This window comes from Mustela erminea, chromosome 8, assembly GCF_009829155.1.
Source record: "Mustela erminea isolate mMusErm1 chromosome 8, mMusErm1.Pri, whole genome shotgun sequence".
In the NCBI taxonomy this organism is placed as follows: Eukaryota; Metazoa; Chordata; class Mammalia; order Carnivora; family Mustelidae; genus Mustela; species Mustela erminea.
The window spans coordinates 18,900,080-18,920,140 of record NC_045621.1 but is presented as its reverse complement, the minus strand read 5'-3'; the positions used below and the strand labels follow the sequence as shown (position 1 = coordinate 18,920,140).

Below are 20,061 nucleotides of genomic sequence, written 5' to 3'. Positions count from 1 at the left end.
GATAAAAGTATATGTAGAGTTGAGTTTGGTTTAGATTATTTAGATTAATCTGCTTAGAGCAGGGCTTTGACAGCTGAGAGGTGTACAAAGAGCAAGTGAGGGGGGCAGTCCTGGCCCCGCGCTCACCCAGAGCTGAGGCTGGTGGCACCTGCCAGCAGAATATGCCGCACTCTAGGGAGTTACAACAGCAGAGGTGGCACCAGAGAAGGAAAGTCTGAGAACCGGACATGGCTTACAAAGATGGACTTGGAGGAGATCCAGATCTGTTTGCAGTGAGCCACTGAAACCGCCAATTTAACCATCACTGAGGCTTGTAGTCTTTTTCTCTAGAGCAGACATTTCGCCATGCTGGTCATTCAAATGACAAGGTTTGATGTTGAGAGGGTAAGTAACTGATTGAAGGTGTTGGGTACCCTCGCTTCATCCACGTTGTACATGAGGAGAATCTCCTTTGCCAGACCTTCCTCCCAGATTGTCAGTGGACCAGGGAAGATTTTAAAGCAAGAACAGAGCTGGTCGATTTTATCGGATCATCTCTTGCTGGCATTAAGTAACTATATTTCATTTAGTCCAGACACCAGCATTTAACTTAATGTTTCTAATTGTGAGGATCAATTCAGACCTATCAGTTTCCAAGACCAGACATCATTCTGCTAGATCTGCCTCCTATCCTTAATAAGTACGTGACTGGCTTGAATATCCATTTAAGAGAGTGAAAAAATGATTTTGCAGAGCAGATTGAAATCTGTCATCTGAAGCATTTCCTTGTCTGTCCTCTGGAGTAATAATACTCCTAATTATTTTTAAAACAGGATTTCATCTATTTTCCAGTATGCAGCCCGCAAATTAAATTGAGCTCTGGGATTACACAGCACCTAAACCTTGTCCTTGAGTTCTATAGCCATTTTCTAATGAAACTCTTTGAAGACAGCTTTCCCCCTACTCTCCATCCTCCCATTCAGAAGTATCAAGCATGACAAAGAGATGGTGAGGACCTCAGACTTGGCCTCAGATCTTCCTAAATAGTTCCCTTCTGTTGTGCTTTTAAAAAATATTTTTATGTCCTAGCCTGAATATTCACATTCCATTTGGCTAGGGGTTTTCCACGTTACATAAACTATTCCCTATCTCTACATCTTGAGAGGCATTCAGGGCAAGCTGTGCTGCTCTCGCAGAGCTGGAGAGCAGCTCACTGTTGGGAAAAACCACTCGTTCAGAGTCATTTGGAGATTTTGTGAACAAATTGCAATTAACCTTAAGATCTCCTGATTCCTCCTCTGTTAGCCTCCACTGCCTATTTTAAGAGGACCAAGAAGTATTATGCTTGCGATTGATTTTAGTAAGAATTTTGCCACGATTTTCCACAATGAACACGGGGGGACAATACAGGGAAGGAAACATTATACCAAAGCCTAAGTGGTTATTTTACTGTGGTAAGACTGTGATACATTTTTTTTTCTTTCCTGATGTTTGTTCTCCAAATTTTTGATAATGTGATTGTTACTTTTATTATTTTTTAAATGTTAACTGTCACTTAGCTCCATATATTCTATTTCAGAAAATATGTATAGGAATTTGTCTTTTTTAATGCCCCAGAATTATAAATATGATTGTTCTGTCCTGTGATTACGTCGGTGTGGTTTAATGTGGTATAGAAGGCTACTTTTTCCAAAGGAAACTGCCCTGCAGTGCTATACTTATATTCTTTCTTTATTTTCAAATATAATCCACTTCCACAAACTTCCAGATTCAGGAAGTACAAAGGGTGTGCATGCAGAGATCATCTTCCTGCCACCTTCCGTGTCTTCTTCCCACAGGCAGCTAGATGACGCTTTCTTACCTGGCTTTCCGGAGGAAATTTACGTACATGTGCTTATTCATCCAACAGCGGGGATAGGTGGTCTCTACGTGATGCTCTTGGAGCGCTCTCCCCTCCGTTTTGATCATATCCCTCTTCCAGGCCTTGCCTACTTTGTCTTTTCTACAGACACTCCATATTCTACCATGAATCTTACATGTTTTTACACACACATGACAATCTAACCAGTCCTTTCTTGGATGGATTGTTGGGGTTTTTTTTTCAGTCTTTTGCTATTACAGGTAATGATTTAGTGAATAACTTGATACATCGTTTTGAATGTACGTTCTTTCATTCACGAGTGAGACTGAGGACACCTTTCTGGATGTAGGTTTGTACATTTTTTAGTTTGCCGCATGTTCCAAACTGTCCTCAGTCAGTTTTGTGTGCTGCGCTTTTACCTGTAGCTCCTTGCAGGCCCCTTTCTTCCTTGGTATGGGGATTCCTGCTGTCACTTCTGGTGTGACTGTGCTGTCCTTCCCCTTGTCTACTTTCTCAACTCTAAAGATGTGGTGAGCTTAGAAACAAATAGCTGAGCCGTCAGAAGCTGTTCGAAGTCTGTGTAAAGTAAGAGTGTGTGGTTCAGAGTCACAGCCAGAGCAGCGTAAAGCCCTCGCTCATTTCTTTAGCAAGTGTTTGTCGAACACCCAGCACGCTCACTCTTCTAGGCAGTGGGGACATAGTGAATGCTCGTACTCCAACGGAGGGAGAAAGATTATAAACAAATACACAAATAAGTGCCTCTGGATAAAGGATGGTTTACTGGACTGTATTTTTGTTTCATAGTTAAAATCAAGTGGCCAGCATACTGCCAAATTCCATCATCAGTTAGTCTCCCTTTGTGTTTGGGGAAAGGGAAGGACGGAACGTGGACAGGGATCACCTCTTTTGAGAAGTAACAAATGGGTAGTTGACAGTAGAGTTATTAAAGAATACAAAAAACTGTGAATATAAATAATGCTAAAAAGCACAGAATAGAGTATCCAGAGATCTGAGCAGTTAAGTCACTTAAGCTGTCTGGATTCAATGTTTGTTAATAGGTGTTGCTCAAAAAGAGGGTTCTCTAGGAGGGTCACAGCCGGGCCAGCTCTGGAATCGGAACAGGACGCCTCAAGAGAATGCAGCCCTGGGCGGTCATAGCATGGCAAGAGGATGGAAGGAGTTAGAGGCCCCTACCTCCATTCGGGTAGGGGCCTCTAACGGAGTTTCATCCCCACCGCCCCCTGCACGAGGCCCGCACAACCCTAAACTGCTGCCTCGTCTGCAGCTGGGTTTGGGAAATTGCTGGGCTGAGCAGGCGAAGCAGACGCCATGTCCGCAGGCTTTCGTAGGCTGACGTGCTGCGCCGAATCACTAAGCGAAGAATGTGGCATGTGGTATTTTCAGAGCACCATTTTTGTGGGACCAGTATTCCTTAGAACACAGGCTGAGAAAAATGGAACTAGATTATTTGCACCAATTCTTGTTATTCTAAAACTATGTTCTCATCTGTTTTATTCTGCTGCATTTTCCTTCCTCACAACCGCTGAAGTCCTCACTCTTCCCACCCCCACCCATGGTCTCCAAACTGCTGCCTCTTGTTAAACATTCCCTTTGCTCCACTGCTCTCTCACCCGGGGCTGTTTTTGTGGGGGAACATACCAGGACTCCATTCCAGAACCTCTTTCTCAGAATTACGTAAACCTGAATATTTGAGAATTCTGTTTTTAAGAGGTAGCTGTCACCAGCTTAACAAAAGACATATTATGTTTAAATCTATACCGATGATGGTTACTGCTCAAATAACAAATGTTTACTTATAAATACATCTGTTGATGGAGCACATTTGGTCTTCATAATTTGAAGCTGATTATAACCCACTTGCTGTTTCCTCCGACGACTCCCGTGTGTGAGGTGTGGAGGAGCAGCTTTCGGCCTTGACTTCCTCCTCCTCAGCTCTTGAATCCCTCAGACTACAGCGCTGTGGTGAAGGGGGCACCAGTTCACAAACTGGCAAAATCAAGTCACAGACTTGAGTTCTTAGAGCTTAGTCTGTTTTTAAGCTAAAAAAGCTATAGTAAGGGGCGCCTGGGTGGCTCAGTGGGTTAAGCCGCTGCCTTTGGCTCAGGTCATGATCTCAGAGTCCTGGGATCGAGTCCCGCATTGGGCTCTCTGCTCAGCAGAGAGCCTGCTTCCCTCTCTCTCTCTCTCTGGCTGCCTCTCCGTCTACTTGTGATTTCTCTCTGTCAAATTAATAAATAAAATCTTTAAAAAAAAAAAAAGCTATAGTAAGAAATTATATTAATTACTAATAAACATTAAGTGTTGGTAAAATCTCAAGAGATTAGTAGGTTTGAAAAATGAACTACTGGCCCTACAAAGGTTGTTTCTGATGTGGAGTGGGATCAGGGAAAGGATGCCAACCAACATCATTTTTTAAGATGTATTGGGTCCATCTATCTGCACCTGTGAGCTGAGTTTTTATATACATCTGAAACAGCACTCAGGCTTTTCAGGGTTTTCATAATTTGGCAGAAAATAGGACAGTAGCTCTTAGGTGGAATATATTTGGTGTTCACATATAATTTATGTAATTTATGTAATATTTCTATTAACAGGAAAGAAAGTTTCTCATACAAACTTTATCACCTAAGAATATCATTGGCTTCCTTCCCTAAGTATCTATATGTGTTTTAACGTGATCTCTCTTAAAAAGCTTCTATTTACAGTGAATCCGAAAGTGGAATCTTTATACCAGTATGCAGGGTTATTTAGAACTTAGGAAATCAGTGAGGATACAGCACTCTTCTTTTGCAAAAATAGCATTTGATGCCAAATTCTTCGTTCTTTCAAAAATTCTTACCATTGTAAGTGGTGGATTCTCAAAAGTGAGCATTTGCTCAGCCGTGCTGCCAAGAACATGGCTCAGTGTTGCAAGGATTTGTTCGCCCACTCCGGCGGCAGCGGCGGTCACACTACGCTCTGTAGTCTCAACACTGGTAATAACTTCGTGAAGCAGAGCCCTAGACATTATTGAAACTAGCTCTGTTTTTGTTTCTAGTAATTTCACCTTATAAACACTGATGTCGTTAGCTGCTGTCCCATTTGTCTCCCTGCTTTTACTGTCTCTGAAAAAGACTTTTTTTTCCCCCTTTTGCGCTTAAGTACCACCTGAAGAGCGAAGCCTTTTCAGGCCTGGGAGACTGGCCAGTGCCCTTTGTCCTTCTGTTCACCTACTAAAAGGTAGTATTGTTAACCTAATTCAGCAGGGCCCTGACTCAGTATAAACACTGCTCAATAGAGCTAGAAAGACTAATTGAATTGTACAATACATCATTTTCAGCAACAGTTTCAAGTGGACTGTACTTCATTTCTCAGAACACCATCAGGTTTTTTTCCCCCCACTTAAGATATTTAAATATAGCAAATATTTAGCCATGATAAAATATTTGAACCAATTCTGTTTTTCTCCACCGAACCTTGAGCTACATGAAGACAGGGCCATGACTGCTTTATTCTCCACTGATGCCTGCTGTGGTATTTATGTGGTATGTACCTGTGTCTCTGTGCCTCAGAGTGAGGCATTTTGTATCCCTGCCAACTGTTATTTCCCGTCCAGTTAAGTAGTGGAAGGTTTTGGCTAATTCTGGGTGCCTTCTTGTGAGCTGATTTGCAGAGACTGTAAACCTCACCACCTATGTAACTGCAGGACCCCCAAAGGATCACACAACAGGTACCTCAAAAATAATTGCTAATAAGGAGGGGCGCCTGGTGGCTCAGTCGTTAGGCATCTGCCTTCCGCTCAGGTCATGATCCCAGGGTCCTGAGATCAGCCAGCTTTGGGCTCCCTGCTCAGCAGGAAGCTGGCTTCTCCCTCCCCCACTCCTTGGAACCTCTCTTATTAAGGAGAGGGAACTTGTGTTCCCTCTCTCACTGTGTGTTCCCTCTTGTTCCCTCTCTCACTGTGTCTCTGTCAAATCTTAAAAAAAAAAAATAATGCTAATAAAAAAAGGTGACTTTTATTAAGAAAAAAAACAATGCTTTTTTGTATCTCTTTATAACAAACTTATGTATGAGTTTTATTTTATATTACAAAATACTAAATTACACAAATGTGTTTTAATCAACATATGATAGCCGTACATTTAGTTATCACCTATTCATATAGACGGGTTCTCCGGGTTGGATCTGCTAGTGGTAATCCCCTCTTGTCCCACTCTTGCCCATCAGGTGAATTTCTGTTTATCCTTCTAGTCCCTGAGGCAGTATACCCTGCTTTGCCAGGGGCTCCCTTCCGCCCCAGAGAGCTGATTTCTCCTTCCTTTAAGCTACCGGAGGGCCTCGTCTGTATTTCTTCTGTAGTAGAGGACAGGCTATGTGCTACCTGTAGTTTTTGTTCTAAATATTTATCTCCGATACTAAATAGTGAGTCCCTTAAGGGTAAGGACTGTATCCTATTTATCTTCATTAATACACTTCTAGCCTAGAATGTAAGGCATAGTGGATTTTCAGTTTTCTTTTTAATAAGCAAATTTTTTTTAATGTTGAATTCTACCATTACTCCCAGTACTAGAGCAGTTTTGGTAGAAACTTTTTAGAGAGGCTTTACCTTCCCTAAATAGAAACTAAGCCAAATCTGCATATCATTAGCCAATCCACAACTGGTATCGGTGAATTGATATGTAAAGATTCTCCCAAATTCCCCACTTGTTACACATTATTTAAGCTACTCCTTCTGTATCTCAGATGCATTGTGTTTCTACTCTAATGACAATGACATTTTCACTTTCACATAGTCTTGATGTTTACTACCAGAAGTGGATATAGAATTGGATGGATAGATTAGTCAGTCAGCCCAAGCTCAATGTCATTCAAAGAGCACTCCTTTCTGCTAACCAAAGTGTGTTTTTTTAGCCTGTTTTCTGCAGATTATTGTTTTAAGCTATCCTCTTATCCCTTTTGAATTCTGTAATATGTACATGATTTACCTATTTTTTTTTAAAAAAGGCTACTTATAAAAGTGGTACAGAATATATATGTGTGTAGTTTTTAAAATGAAAAATTAAGACTTAACAGCAGTGTTAAAGTTTAGAAATGATTATTGACTCACAGGAAGTTGCACAGATAAGGAGGGATCCTGTGTACCTTTCACCCAATTTCTCCCATTGGTTACATCTTAGATCACTTATGGTACAATATACCACCCCCCCCAAAAAAAGTGGCCATGGGTATCGTGGGTCTATATAGTGCTGTGTCATTTTATCACATGTTGATTCGTGTAATCACCACCATAATCAAGATTCAAAATTAATGAATTCCTCTCCATGCCAAGGTTACTTTTACAAGTTCCCAGAAGAGAGAAAGAGAAGACACAATTCATATGTAGTTAAATTATGGGCTTTTTCTCTTGGCTTGTACAGAAAATAATGTGCCTTTGATATTTAAACTCTGGTTCCTACTTGGAGGAGGTGTGGCAAGCTAGATGATTTGCCAGACTGACTGAGGAAGTTTGTTTCGTAGGTATCGAAGCAGGCCAAAGAGTTTCTGGAGTACGTGTACGAAGAGCCCCTGATCGACATCCAGCAGGAGAACCCCATGCTGTACCTGCACGCTGAGCCACTGGCCACCGTGGTGCGGCTGCGGCAGCGGCTGAAATCTCTGCGAGCCTACCTGTTCAGCTGCCGGGCCGCCGTGGCCGAGGACCTGCGCCGCAGGTAGGTCACGGGGCCAGGCAGTTCCACTGGGTTTACCTCTCGCTTGGGGAGGGCGCTCAGATCATCTCCCCGGCCTTCCCAGTGTGCACCCTCTCGAGTTCTGCGCCTCTCCCTCTGGGCTCATCTTTGACTTTTTTCCTCCAAAGTCCTCTCTGGTTGAGCCCAGAAAAATGAAGGTAATTATCTCAGCATAACTGAAGGCTTGTCATGCAGGGAACTAGTTTCCCACAGCGGTGACAACTGCTCTTCCCCTTAGGTTCACTTGAGAGGATAATTACAGGTGTGTCCTCATTGATCGCTTCCGGAGTGTTTACACTTTTCCTACTTCCATGTGTAAGATGAGCGTGTTTTTGAACTGTTCCATAACTTAAAGACATCTTTCAGTGGAAATAAGTGGCTGGTGGTTTAGTTCTTACCTTCCGTACAGAAGCTGGCATGGGCAGTGGCGTGGGCGGTGGAGGCTGGGATGAAGGTGCACAGCCCAGGATTCTGCCTTTTCATGTCCCCGTCCGTGCAGGCTGCTCTTCCGTAGCTTCGTTATCGTCGCAGAGTTCGTAGAACACAAGTCCCTACCAGGTTCAGATCCTCAGCATAAAACTCAGCATAAAATGTGCCTGCTCTCATCAAATTCCTTCTTTTACAGTTAGATTTTATGGGCATTTCAAGTCTTACCCTTGGCATATACGAACGAGCTTACACTTGAAATAATTGTTGATGGTGTTCATAGGTCCCTAAAAATACCTCTTAATGTTTTAATAGAAATAACCGAAAGCATACCTTAGACATGGTTTCTGGAGGTGAGCCTACATGCAAAAGAACCTTTGAAAAATACTAAAGTGATATAGTTTGTTATTTGAGATCTGGTTAGACCCAAAGAAACTAACATAACTCCAGCCATCTGAAGAAGACATTTTAAAAAGAACTTAATGTAGATAGTGAGGAATACATAATATCTAGACAAGCTCTCATAAAATAGTAATGAAAAGGCAGCTGCCATAAAGCAAAATACCTCTCAGTGGTAGTCATTCTATTACCTAGTTGTTTTTCAGAAAGCACTAGAAGTTGGTCAGAATTTATTCTTATAAAGGCTAGGCAAATCTTAATTTTATAAGATCAGGGCTTTCCCTGAAAGGCAATAGGATTATATGTCTCTAATTCACCAACTAAATGAGATACAAGATTTTTAATGTTCAGAGTATGTTTGTTCTATTCACTTTTGGCTTTGCTCAGAGCTAGTTTTTCTTGTGCCTGTACTTCTAGACAGTGTTAAAATCTACACATGGGAATCATATTAAATTCCTTTTATTTTTTTTAAGATTTTATTTATTCATTTGAGAGAAAGAGCAAGAAAGAGTGATTACAGACCGGGTGGAGAAGCATAGGAAGAGGGAGAAGCAGATCATCACTGAACAGGGAGCCTACCCCAGGGCTCGATCCCAAGACCCTGAGATCTTGACCTGAGACACCCAGGTGCCCCTAGATATCTTTCTGACACAGTGTTTTGCTTTGAATAAATATGCCACTTCAGCGAATACATTTAGAAAGTAAGTAGGTCCTCTCTTCATTTGAATGACTAAGAATACCTATGCTGTTCCCAAAGTCTGGTGGTTTACCACTGTGTTCTGCCTTATGGCCAGACCACCAGAAAAGGGATGAAAGTTCTGGAAAGAAGATACTCCTAGGACTATGAAAATGAAGATAGCAGTCTTTTTTCTTTTCCCTTCATTTTTCTCTCCTCACTTGTTCATGACCAAAACTCAGTAAGTTTTGAATGGGAGGATGGAGAGGAGGGAGGGTTGGACCCATGTCTACTGCGGTGTCACTTGAGACCACTGAATGATGGCTGGTAGCCCAGTTTTGAGGAGGGAGTCAGTCTTTGGATTTTATTTCTTCCTTAGATGTCCTTTAACACAGTGTCTGACCCATCTGCAACCCTCAAAAATAAGTCCTGAATGAACAGATGAACTAAAAAATCAGTCAAAAAAAATTTCGTTGGTTGTGTTTTGGGCATAAGTCTCAAATCTTTCCTCTCCTTTTCACTTTCAATGTACACCCCGGCTTGGAGTCTCAGGACTGTTGCAGTATCCTTCCAACTAGCCTCACGCCACTTTCCTCCCTCCCTCACTGAACCTTCCTGTCAGGTCAATTATTAAGTACAAGTACGGAACTCAAGGCCTATGCAAATCTACTCCAGTATGTTGGTCTACTGCCAAATATCTTGTACTTCAAACACGATTTAACTTACTTTAATGCATTCTGTTGTGGGAATTAAATTTTTTTTTTTTTTTTTTTTTTACAACTGAAGTGCATACAATAGTGCTTATACATAGTAAGCATTCAATAAATACTATTATCGATACTGCTTTACTATCCTAGAATATTCTTATCTCTGGCTTTAAAAGTCTTGTGTTAGAAGTTTCCACTCAAAAGCCTCAGCTCGGGGCACCTGGGCGGCTCAGTGGGTTAAGCCTCTGCCTTCGGCTCAGGTCATGATCCCAGGGTTCTGGGATCGAGCCCGCATTGGGCTCTCTGCTCAGCGGGGAGCCTGCTTCCCTCTCTTTCTCTGCCTGCCTCTCTGCCTACTTGTGATCTCTAGCAAATGAATAAAAATCTTAAAAAAAAAAAAAAAAAAAAAAGCCTCCGCTGATGCCCTGTCAACTAGAATCAGTCCCTTTCCTGTTCTTCTGTCAGGAGAGCAGTGAGCCAGAGGAAGTGGTTTAGAGAGCTCACTCTGGCCACAGGGCTTGAGGTTCCTGGGTATGTGATGCATACTTATTCATACAGTTGTTGCATAAAAATGGGTGGGGCAGGAGGTTCCTTAAGACCAAAGAAAGATTCCTACAGAACCCTAGAGGAGGCACATTGATTTTTTTAAGAAATTGTTATTTCAGTTTCTCTATACTTGTATGGTGTTAACGTTTGGTTTTACCATGTCTTCCCATCCTGGCACAGAGAAAAGGATACCAGTAACAAGCAGTACTTACACGGGGCTGGTCTTGACTTATTTTAAATCTTTTTATTTTGAAATAGGACTATTTCTGGGATGCCTATACTTCTTACGGCTGGGCCGTACTTAGTATCATTTCTGCTGCCTTAAAGTATGCACTAAATAACCATAGGTCAAAGGGGAACCATTACCCACCAAATATGCTAAAATTCCTGTCACCAGAGGCCATCTCTTACCTTTTACCTTTATAAGGAGTCTGGCATTTTAAAAACAAAATTAGCCAACAGCACCCTTGATAGGAGAGATGATGAACTTAGATATAATATTTAAGGTTCCCTTTGTTTCACTTGGGAACTCAACATTTAAAGTAAAACTTAAACACAAGAACCTACTGGATAGAACATCTTATGTAACCTTGATAGAAATTACAAGAGGAGTTGATGTGCAGCAGGGAAGCAAAAGAGAGCAAGGGAAGCCAGTTCTTATCTAGTTGTGAAAGGCCTTTTCTCCTTGCCTGGCTTTTACCTCCGTATAGGAGTAGCCATTAATCTCCAGCAAGCAGGCCCAATGTGCTGAAGACCTGTCAGCACCATATAAACAGAATAAAGCAAACTGTTAATATTGCTGTCGTGAGAAAACTGAAAACAGACTGATTAATCGTATTGGTGCTTCCCCACCAGAGAGCTAACTTTGGTCGTCGCCTTATTAGGGAAGTCACAGTTTGCTTTTAGGCCTTTCGTGATGATGACCGCCCCGTCTTCATCCTCAGTATTCTTGTGATTGTTGTTAAATGAATGCCTTATTCTTGAACCCGTACTGCAAATCTTGACTGGCAGGGATGATTAGTTTAGAAAAAGTCAGTGTCTTCCATGAAGTCTAAAATGTTTACAGTACTGACAATTCACGGTTCCTGAGGACTCCCAGATGGTGACCCTGTTGGATTGGTTCAAGGCCCAGTTAACTTTTCACGAGAAGAGTTATTTACAGTATCCACACATGAAGGTACGTGAAGAACTTTCTGGAAAATCTTAGCACGAGGAGAAGCCATCGGGTAGTCTTTGGGAAGGACACTGAGAAGAACTGGTAGGGGGTCCCAGCCCTATATATCCCTCTGAAACACAGGAACAGTAAGATGTGTGTGTATATCACATGTCACCAACAGGCACCTCGGGGCCAAATTTGGCCCTCAGACATGTTTCATTTGGCCTTTCAGGAATGGTCTCCTGGCTTTTAAAGTTGTGGAATAGTTGCTAACAGCTCAAGAACCAGGAGCTTTCATGTGTACCCAGTGAAGCTCCGTGGTGTCGCTGAGGAAATCAGAAGCTCTGATGACACAGGGCTTGCCTCCTTACCACCTAGCAGCAGTCAGCTCTAGATCGTGGGCGCTCCACTTCGCAGAGTCTGTCCTGCTCCTGTTCTCCAGGGTCATTCAGTGGAGATTACGTTGTGGCCCTGCTTTGCTTCTCACCAGCCCCTTTCATTTATTTGTGGTGGTACCTGGTCCCATGTAAGATAATTACGGTTTTATCAATTAAAAAATACATTATTTGTTCTTTACAGCAGTCCTTCTCGATGGAAAACAGATGGTATTTAGAAAGAAGAGAAAGAGCTGTGACTCTGAGCTGCTACGTGACTTGCCTGAGGTGACAAAGCTGGTTAGCAGGAGTCCCGGCGCAGAACCAGATCACTGCAGCTTTCCCCAGCACGTTTGCTGTTGGCAGTGGTGATGGCCAGAGGTCTCTAGACTCTTACAAGGAACCACTTCTAATTCTCCTAAAGCTTTGATCGGGGTCGCGTAGAAGAGTGCGAAGGAAGGCAGGGAGGTGGCAGATGGTGATGTCCCATGGGTCGTTCACTTGGTGAAGCATCTGCCTTCAGCTAAGGTCCATGATCTCAGGGTGCTGGGATCAAGCCCCACATCAGGCTCCCTGCTCGTGCTCGCTTTCTGTCTCTCTGACAAATAAATAACAACTTTTAAAAAGATAATTTGAAAAATAGATTTTAAAATTCATTCTATTCACTTTCCTTATTTTACCTTAGACTACTGAAAACATCAAACGGACGCCAGCTGTTTGGACTAGATTTTCAGAAATTTAAGTCCTATATTTTCTTCTGAGTGAAGTTAAAGTACATGATTCGGTCACAGGAAAGACATTCTAGAAAATTAATGTGGATATCTGAGTGTTTCCCATTCTCATCAAAATGTGATTTGGTGACTTGGATACCTGGTGCATCCAAAGTTCCTATTGTGATACCAGTTTAAAACTACTTTCTCTCCAACACTAGTTGATATCAATAGGGAATAGTGCGCCTGTTTTCCTAGTTGTTTAGTGCAGAATTATGGAACATTTGGTCCTACTTGTTTAAATAGCTCAACTTGAGAGTTTTAAGAGAATACCAAATATGATTCTTCTACGTTTTAAGCCACCTTTTCTGGTCTTTGGTCATTTCCTCAAAATCATAAGTATGTTCAGCATTAGTTCTCACTGAAATTTCAGCTTTGCCCAAATAGTTAGAAATTTCTATCATAAAGAATCTCATTTTTGTTAACATTATTTTCAAAAAATGAGTGTATGGGTGTGTATCCTATCAGACTGGCACTGCCAGATTTAGCAGTTTGCTCAGCTCTCCGACCAGTTCCTATCAGTATCACCTGATTTCCCAAGACTCTGTTCCCACTCCTTCCTTTGTTAACCCCGGGGAAAGCTGTCTTTCTAGAGAGTTGAGGGGAGGCTAAATACAAAGGATGAAGGATGTGCCAGCATTGTAAACTCTTGATGGGCCCAAAGCAGCACTAATCTTCCTGCCCTCACTGCTGTCCCTCTGCAGACCTCCGCATCTAGCTGACGGGCACCCCCGTCCCTCTAGCCATCCTGTTGCTTTCCCTTCAAAATGCATCTCCTCGCCACCACCTCCGCTGCTACCACCCAGGTCTGTCCTCTTTCCTCTGCATTAGTGCAGGAACTATCTCCCCCTTCAGTCTGTTCTCAAACTACAGCTAGAGCTAACGTGTAGATTAGATGACGTCACCCTCATCCAAAGGAATAACTTCACCTCTCGCTACAGGTAAAAGCCAAGGCCATGTGCGTTCTCCTCCCCAGTTACCACTTTGCCCTCATCTCCACGACCTGTCCCTTCATTCCTCTGTTCTGGTCACACGGGCCTTTTCTGGTCTTGGAGCAGGCTCCTGTGAGAGTTTCTGTCCTTGTTTTTCCTTTCCCCAGATAACTGCAGGGTTGCTTCCTTCCCTCTTCTAGGTGGTTACACAACTGTCACCTTAATGAAGTATCCTTTACTTCCCCTCCCCCCCACACACTCCCATCTTCTTGCTTATTACCAGATGACATGGTATTTTGTCTCTCTCCATCTGGGACCGTCACGCGTGAATATGGAGTTTGGGCTTTGCTCCATTTCTGCAGCTGTATGCAGTGGTCTGCTTTCCCACCAGATCTAAGCTACAAAACATCACGGCTTTTTATCTGTTTGTTCACTGCTCTATCCTCAGGGCTTAGACCTGACATATAGTGAGGGCTAATCAATATTTATTGAATAAATTAGCTTATTGAATAAAATAGTGTTACCAAGATTCCGCCCACTTAATTTGGTCAAACTTATTTTATTAGCTTTTTTCTTATTACAAAAAAGTACCAGTCATTATAAAAAACAAAAATAAGAAAGCCAGCCATTATGTTACCACTTTGGTACATATCTTTTCAGACCTTTTCCTCCATAGATTATTTTTTCCCCATTAAAATGGTTTCATACTCTACATACTACTTTTAACCCAAAAACTTAACTTGTATACTATAAGTATATAAATAGCACTTGTTATACTGTGAACATCTTCTTATGCATGTCTTAAGCATGATGCACTAAACAAAAATGGTGCTGTGATGTGTGAGCATACCTATGTACCATTGATCTTGGAAAAATTAAATGAGGATATTATTTGGTGTACCCAAAAGCATGCATAAACTAATAAGCTGAGAGAGATCATTTCATAGAAATGCATCCTCTTCCCCTACCCTCCCACCCAAAAAAATCAGCCATATTAGGTGTAGGGGTTACCTGTTACAAACAGGAAAGATTGCATGCTGTTGGGAATTGAATGCACTTAATTTAGGAGGCTGGCTTATTAAGACTTATCTCTTAGGGGAGGTTAGTTCTTAAAACACAATCTACACAGCATGACTTGACATGTCTCTTCCATGTGAAGACTGTCACCAAAATTTGAGATCTAATTGTACAATTGACAGCCAACAAAGACTAGTTAATTTTGAATTTTAGAAGAATAAGCATTATCAGGACTGTAAGTATATAAATAGCACTTAGGTTCAGTAAATGACTATGGCTCTTTGTTCTCTGTAAGATTTAATATTAGCCCGATTTTGAGGCTTTGCTTTTCAACTTAGCTGGTTAAAAGTATCATTAGCTGCATTTGGGGCTTTAGTTTCAACAAATTATGAATCTATCAGGACTTCAGAACTACTAAAACACATAAAAGCAGCTGTTCTCATTCTACTTTAAGAATTCCCCTTCCCTTGGATGACTTCTGGAACATCTAAGGTTTTTAGGTCATCTAATCTCCTGCTCTAATAGCTCCTCCCCTTTCCTTCATTTTCTTGGAGATCTTATTTAGCAAATTATATTCCAATATCAGCACTCTAAAAGGGAGCTACAGACTATCCACAAAAGACAGTGTCATTCAAAACTAAACAGATTAATAACTGTGAAGAGAATTCTGGCAAGCTACGTATTTTATTATAATGTACGTATAGCTTTTTATTTACTGAAAACCTTCAGAAAATTAAAAAGTGATTTTATTCTGAGAGAAAATGAAATATACAGCTATTATGTAAAATCGTTTTCTAAGGGACAACAAAAAAATACAACTCCGTGCAGTTAGATAAATTCTGTGTTCTTGGAACTGTTAAAAAATACTGGATCTGTAACTGTGATATAGTCTGTCACTTTTACAATCAGACCTCAGAATAATCACAACCAAAATTACTTCACAAGTATTCCTACTCTGGGCTTTAGATCGTTACTAAGAAACTTAAGCACCATTTTTGAATGAGTAGGTAAAAGAGGCCCTTATTTCCTATAACTATCTGCCAAGATATAATGTCTGATGCAATCTCCCTACTTTTCCAGCCAATGAGATTAGCAAAATGAGGTATCTAGAGAAATGACCGAAGCTTGTTTCTTCCACGTGGGTTGCTATCGAAATATCTGCCTTTGATTTAAAATTGTTTTTCCATTAGCTGGGAGCATGGCTAGACATACGATTCCTGTCCACATTCAGCCTAATGTAATGATTTCAGGAAGAGTTTGCAGCTCATATCAAGAACACCAAATTGCATCTCCCCGGGGATGCTTTGTACTGATTTCAGTGTGGGTGCTACTGCAAGCCTGTCAGCTCACCACAAATTACCCAACCCAGACCACATATTGTGGAAAACACAGTAATCCTGCATGAATAAATGGTTTTCTTTTAAAAGTTAGTCTTTATGTACATCTATCCATATTCTTCATTTAGACAGTTATTAGTTAGAATTGAAATTGGAGGATTTCCTTCAGTGATCAAGGTGTGTGTGTGCGTAGGTGGGTCTTTCAAACCTATCTCTTCCATGTGTTAACATATTTCCATTATAAACTTTTTTTTCACATTTTAATCACTGGGTTTTTAAATGCCTGTTGTGCACCTCCAAGAGCTGAGCTTCAGGGAAATGGTGTATTATTAAATCTTTCAAAATCCTGAAAAGTGTCTGCCTACTTCAGAGTCTGACCTAGTCCCTCGTCTCTCATGAGCCTTAGAGCTTGGTGGGAGCTGAGTTGACGTCCTGAGAAATTAGTTGGGTTAAATGAGTCTTGACTTACTTGACTTAGTGTCCTAAGTACAAAATGGAATGAGGTCGCCTATTTTTTTTTTTTTTTTTTTTGTAAAAACTATTGCCTTTGATTTCATAGGAAATTATCTCTGCATTTTTAACCCCAAGTACCTACCAGCTGCATAATATAAGGACTCTGAATCATATAGGAACTTTTTCCTTTTTTATTTTCATTGTTTCACACCTCTCATTTGAGCAGTCTATAAATGAAGCCTAAGTTACCTTCTTGGTAAAGTAGAAAACGTTGGCATTATAGAAATGATTGTGCTACTTGATTTCCATGATTCTTTAGCAGGTTTCTTTGTTGTTCTTTGGTATCTGAGAATTTTGATAGTGCTACTTGCCAGTGATGTCATTCCCTTTGATGGATGAGTGAAGTGTGGAGTGGACTCTCTCAACACATTCGTCCTTTGGCTCTGATGTCAGAACTGACCAGATGAACTTTCAGTGGCATGAGTTGCGCTCTCCTGATGGTTGGCTTGCTGGAGAAATGATGTCAGATCTGATGGCCAGCAGCCCTGCAGTTCAGTAAGGTCACTTAATCACAGAAAACCCTAAACACAGCAGCCTTGTCGGAAAGCTGAAGGCAGCACCCTTCTGTAGCAAAGATCCTGTCTACCAGAGGACTGCTAAATTAGATTGCTTCCAGGTAGTTTGTAGCATTTGGTTCCCAGTATGTTGATTTTTAGAGGGAACATTGGAGAAATTAGTAACTACCTTTTATATAACATTTTAGTAGAAACCTGAAGCTAGTCAATAAGAAAATACAGGAGAGGTGTGTGTGTGTTCATATGTGTGCAGATATGTATGTTGGAAAGAGCTTTCAGCTGGACCCACATCCCATTTTCTCTAGGCCATTCCAGGGCCAGGCTCTGTCAATCATCCCCACTTTTCTATCTATAGTTTCTCTTGTACTAGCTCTTTCATTTTAGCATGTAAATGTGCCCAAATCTCTCTCATCTTTAAGAATCTTTTTGAGGCAGAAAACTTATTTGAAGAAGTAATAGCTGATACCTCTCTAACCTGCGGAAAGAAACAGACATTCAAGTCTAGGAATCCCCAAACAAAATGAACCTAAAGAGAGCCACACCAAGACATATAATAATTAAAATTGTCAAATATTAAAGAGAGAATCTTAAAAGCAGCAAAAGAAAAACAACCAGTTACATACAAGGGAGTACCCATAAAACTATCCGATGATTTTTCAGCAGGTATTTTGCAGGCCAGAGGGTGTGACATTATATATTCAGGCAGGTAAACTGAAAAGAAAAAGGGTACAACCAAGAATACTCTACCCAGCAAGTTTATCATTCAGAATTGAAAGAGAGATAATAAGTTTTCCAACAAACAAAAGTTTAAGGAGTTTATCACCACTAAAACAATCCTACAAGAAATGTTACAGAGACTTATTTAAGTGGAAAGGAAAAGGCCATAACTAGAAAAAAAAAATTATGAAGGAAAAAAAAATCTCACTAGTGAAAGCCAATACATAGTAAAGGTAGTGGGTTGACGATTTAAAAAGCTAGCATAAACCATAAGAGACAAAAGTGGTAATATCAACTGTATATACAATAATTATTAAGGGATACACAAAAATATGCAAAATATATATATCAGGTATATAAAACATGGGGGTGTGTGGTAGGAATGTAGTGCTTTTATAACATGTTCAAACTTAAGTGATAATCAACTTAAAATAGACTGCCATATACAAGAGTGTTATATATGAAATTCGTCGTAACTACAAACCAAAACCCTGTAATAGAGCCACAAAAAACAAAGATAAAAGAATCAAACGTAACACTACAGAAAGTTACCAAATCACAAAGGGAGAGAGCAAGAGAAGGAAGAACAAAGAACAGCTACCAAAACCAGCCAGAAAACATTTAACAAAATGGTAATAAGTGACTGGGTAATAATGACTGGGGTGCCTGGCTGGCACAATTTGTTGGGCATTTGACTCTTCATTTTGCCTCAGGTCATGATCTCAGGTTTGTGGGATCACGCCCTGAATCGTGCTTCATGCTCAGCAGGGTGTGCTTGAGATTCTCTCTCTTCCTCTGCCTCTGCCCCTCCCCCTAGAATGCTCTCCCTCTCTCTAAAATAAATAAATCTTTGTAGAACTATAAAGATCTTTAAAGATCTATCAAGAACTCCTCAAACTCATACAAAACAGATAATCACATCAAAAAATGGGCAGAAGACATGAATAGACACTTCTCCAAAGAAGACATACAAATAGCTAACAGACACATGAAAAAATGTTCATCATCATTAACCATCAGGGAGATTCAAATCAAAACCACATTGAGATACCATCTTACACCAGTCAGAATGGCCAAAATCAACGAGACAGTAAACAACAAGTGTTGGAGAGGAGGTGTAGAAAGGGGAACCCTCTTACACTGTTGGTAGGAATGCAAGTTGGTGCAGCCACTTTGGAAAAGTGTGGAGATTCCTTAAGAAATTAAGAATAGAGGTACCCTATGACCCTGCAATTGCACTACTGGGTATTTACCCCAAAGATACAGATGTTATGAAAAGAAGGGCCATCTGTACCCCAGTGTTCATAGCAGCAATGGCCACAATCACCAAACTGTAGAAAGAACCAAGATGCCCAGGGTGCCTGGGTGGCTATGTGGGTTGGGGCCTCTGCCTTCAGCTCAGGTCATGGTCCTGGGATCGAGCCCTGCATCAGGCTCTCTGCTCGACAGGGAGCCTGCTTTCCTCTCTCTCTCTGCCTGCTTCTCTCCCTACTTGAGATCTCTGTCAAATGGATAAATAAAATCTTAAAAAAAAAAAAAAAAAAAAGAACCAAGATGCCCTTCAACAGACAAATGGATAAGGAAGATATGGTCCGTATATAAAAATGGAGTAGTATTCCTCCATCAGAAAGGATGAATACCCAACTTTTGTATCAACATGAACAAGAGGGGATTATGCTGAGTGAAATAAATCAGAGAGAGTCAATTATCATATGGTTTCACTTACTTGTGGAGCATAAGGAATAACATGGAGGACACTGGGAGATGGAGAGGAGACGTGAGTTGGGGAAATCAGAGGGGGAGACAAACCATGAGAGACTGTGGACTCTGAGAAACAAACAGGGTTTTAGAGGGGAGGGGGGTGGGGGGTGGGTGAGCCTAGTGGTGGATAGTATGGAGGACATGTATTGCATGGAGCACTGGGTGTAGTGCATAAACAATGAATTTTTGGAACACTGAAAAAAAAATAATAAAATATTTTTAAAAACAAATAAATAAATCTATCTAAATAAATGAATAAATGTAAATAGACTAAATGCTCCAATCACAATACATAGGGTAATTGATTGGATAAGAAAACAAGACCCATCTATATACTGCCTACAGGAGACTCACTTCTGACCTAAAGGCACATACCAACTGAAAGTGTGAAGGAATAGAAAAAGACATTCCATGCAAATGGAAACAAAAAGAAAGCTGAAGTGGCAAGTACTTGTATCAGACAAAATAGACTATTTTTTAAAATTTTTAAGTCAAAATAGACTTTAAACAAAGAAGGACATTACATATTGGTAAAGGGATCAACCCAACAAGATGATATAATACTTGTAAATACCTATGCACACAACATAGGAGCACCTAAGTATATAAAGCAAATATTAACAAACAAAAGGAGAACTGACAGTCA

At 40.8% G+C, this 20,061-nt stretch overlaps 1 protein-coding gene across 6 annotated transcripts in view; it reads left to right on the top strand.

Annotated features, from left to right (window-relative positions):
* PLEKHM3 (pleckstrin homology domain containing M3) overlaps positions 1-20,061 on the top strand; it is a 178,434-nt gene that overhangs the window by 72,095 nt on the left and 86,278 nt on the right. For all 6 annotated transcript variants that reach the window (XM_032354599.1, XM_032354600.1, XM_032354602.1 and 3 more), the window contains exon 5: positions 7,358-7,551. In XM_032354599.1, the coding sequence (XP_032210490.1) occupies positions 7,358-7,551 (194 nt within the window). The remainder of the gene's footprint in view (positions 1-7,357; positions 7,552-20,061) is intronic.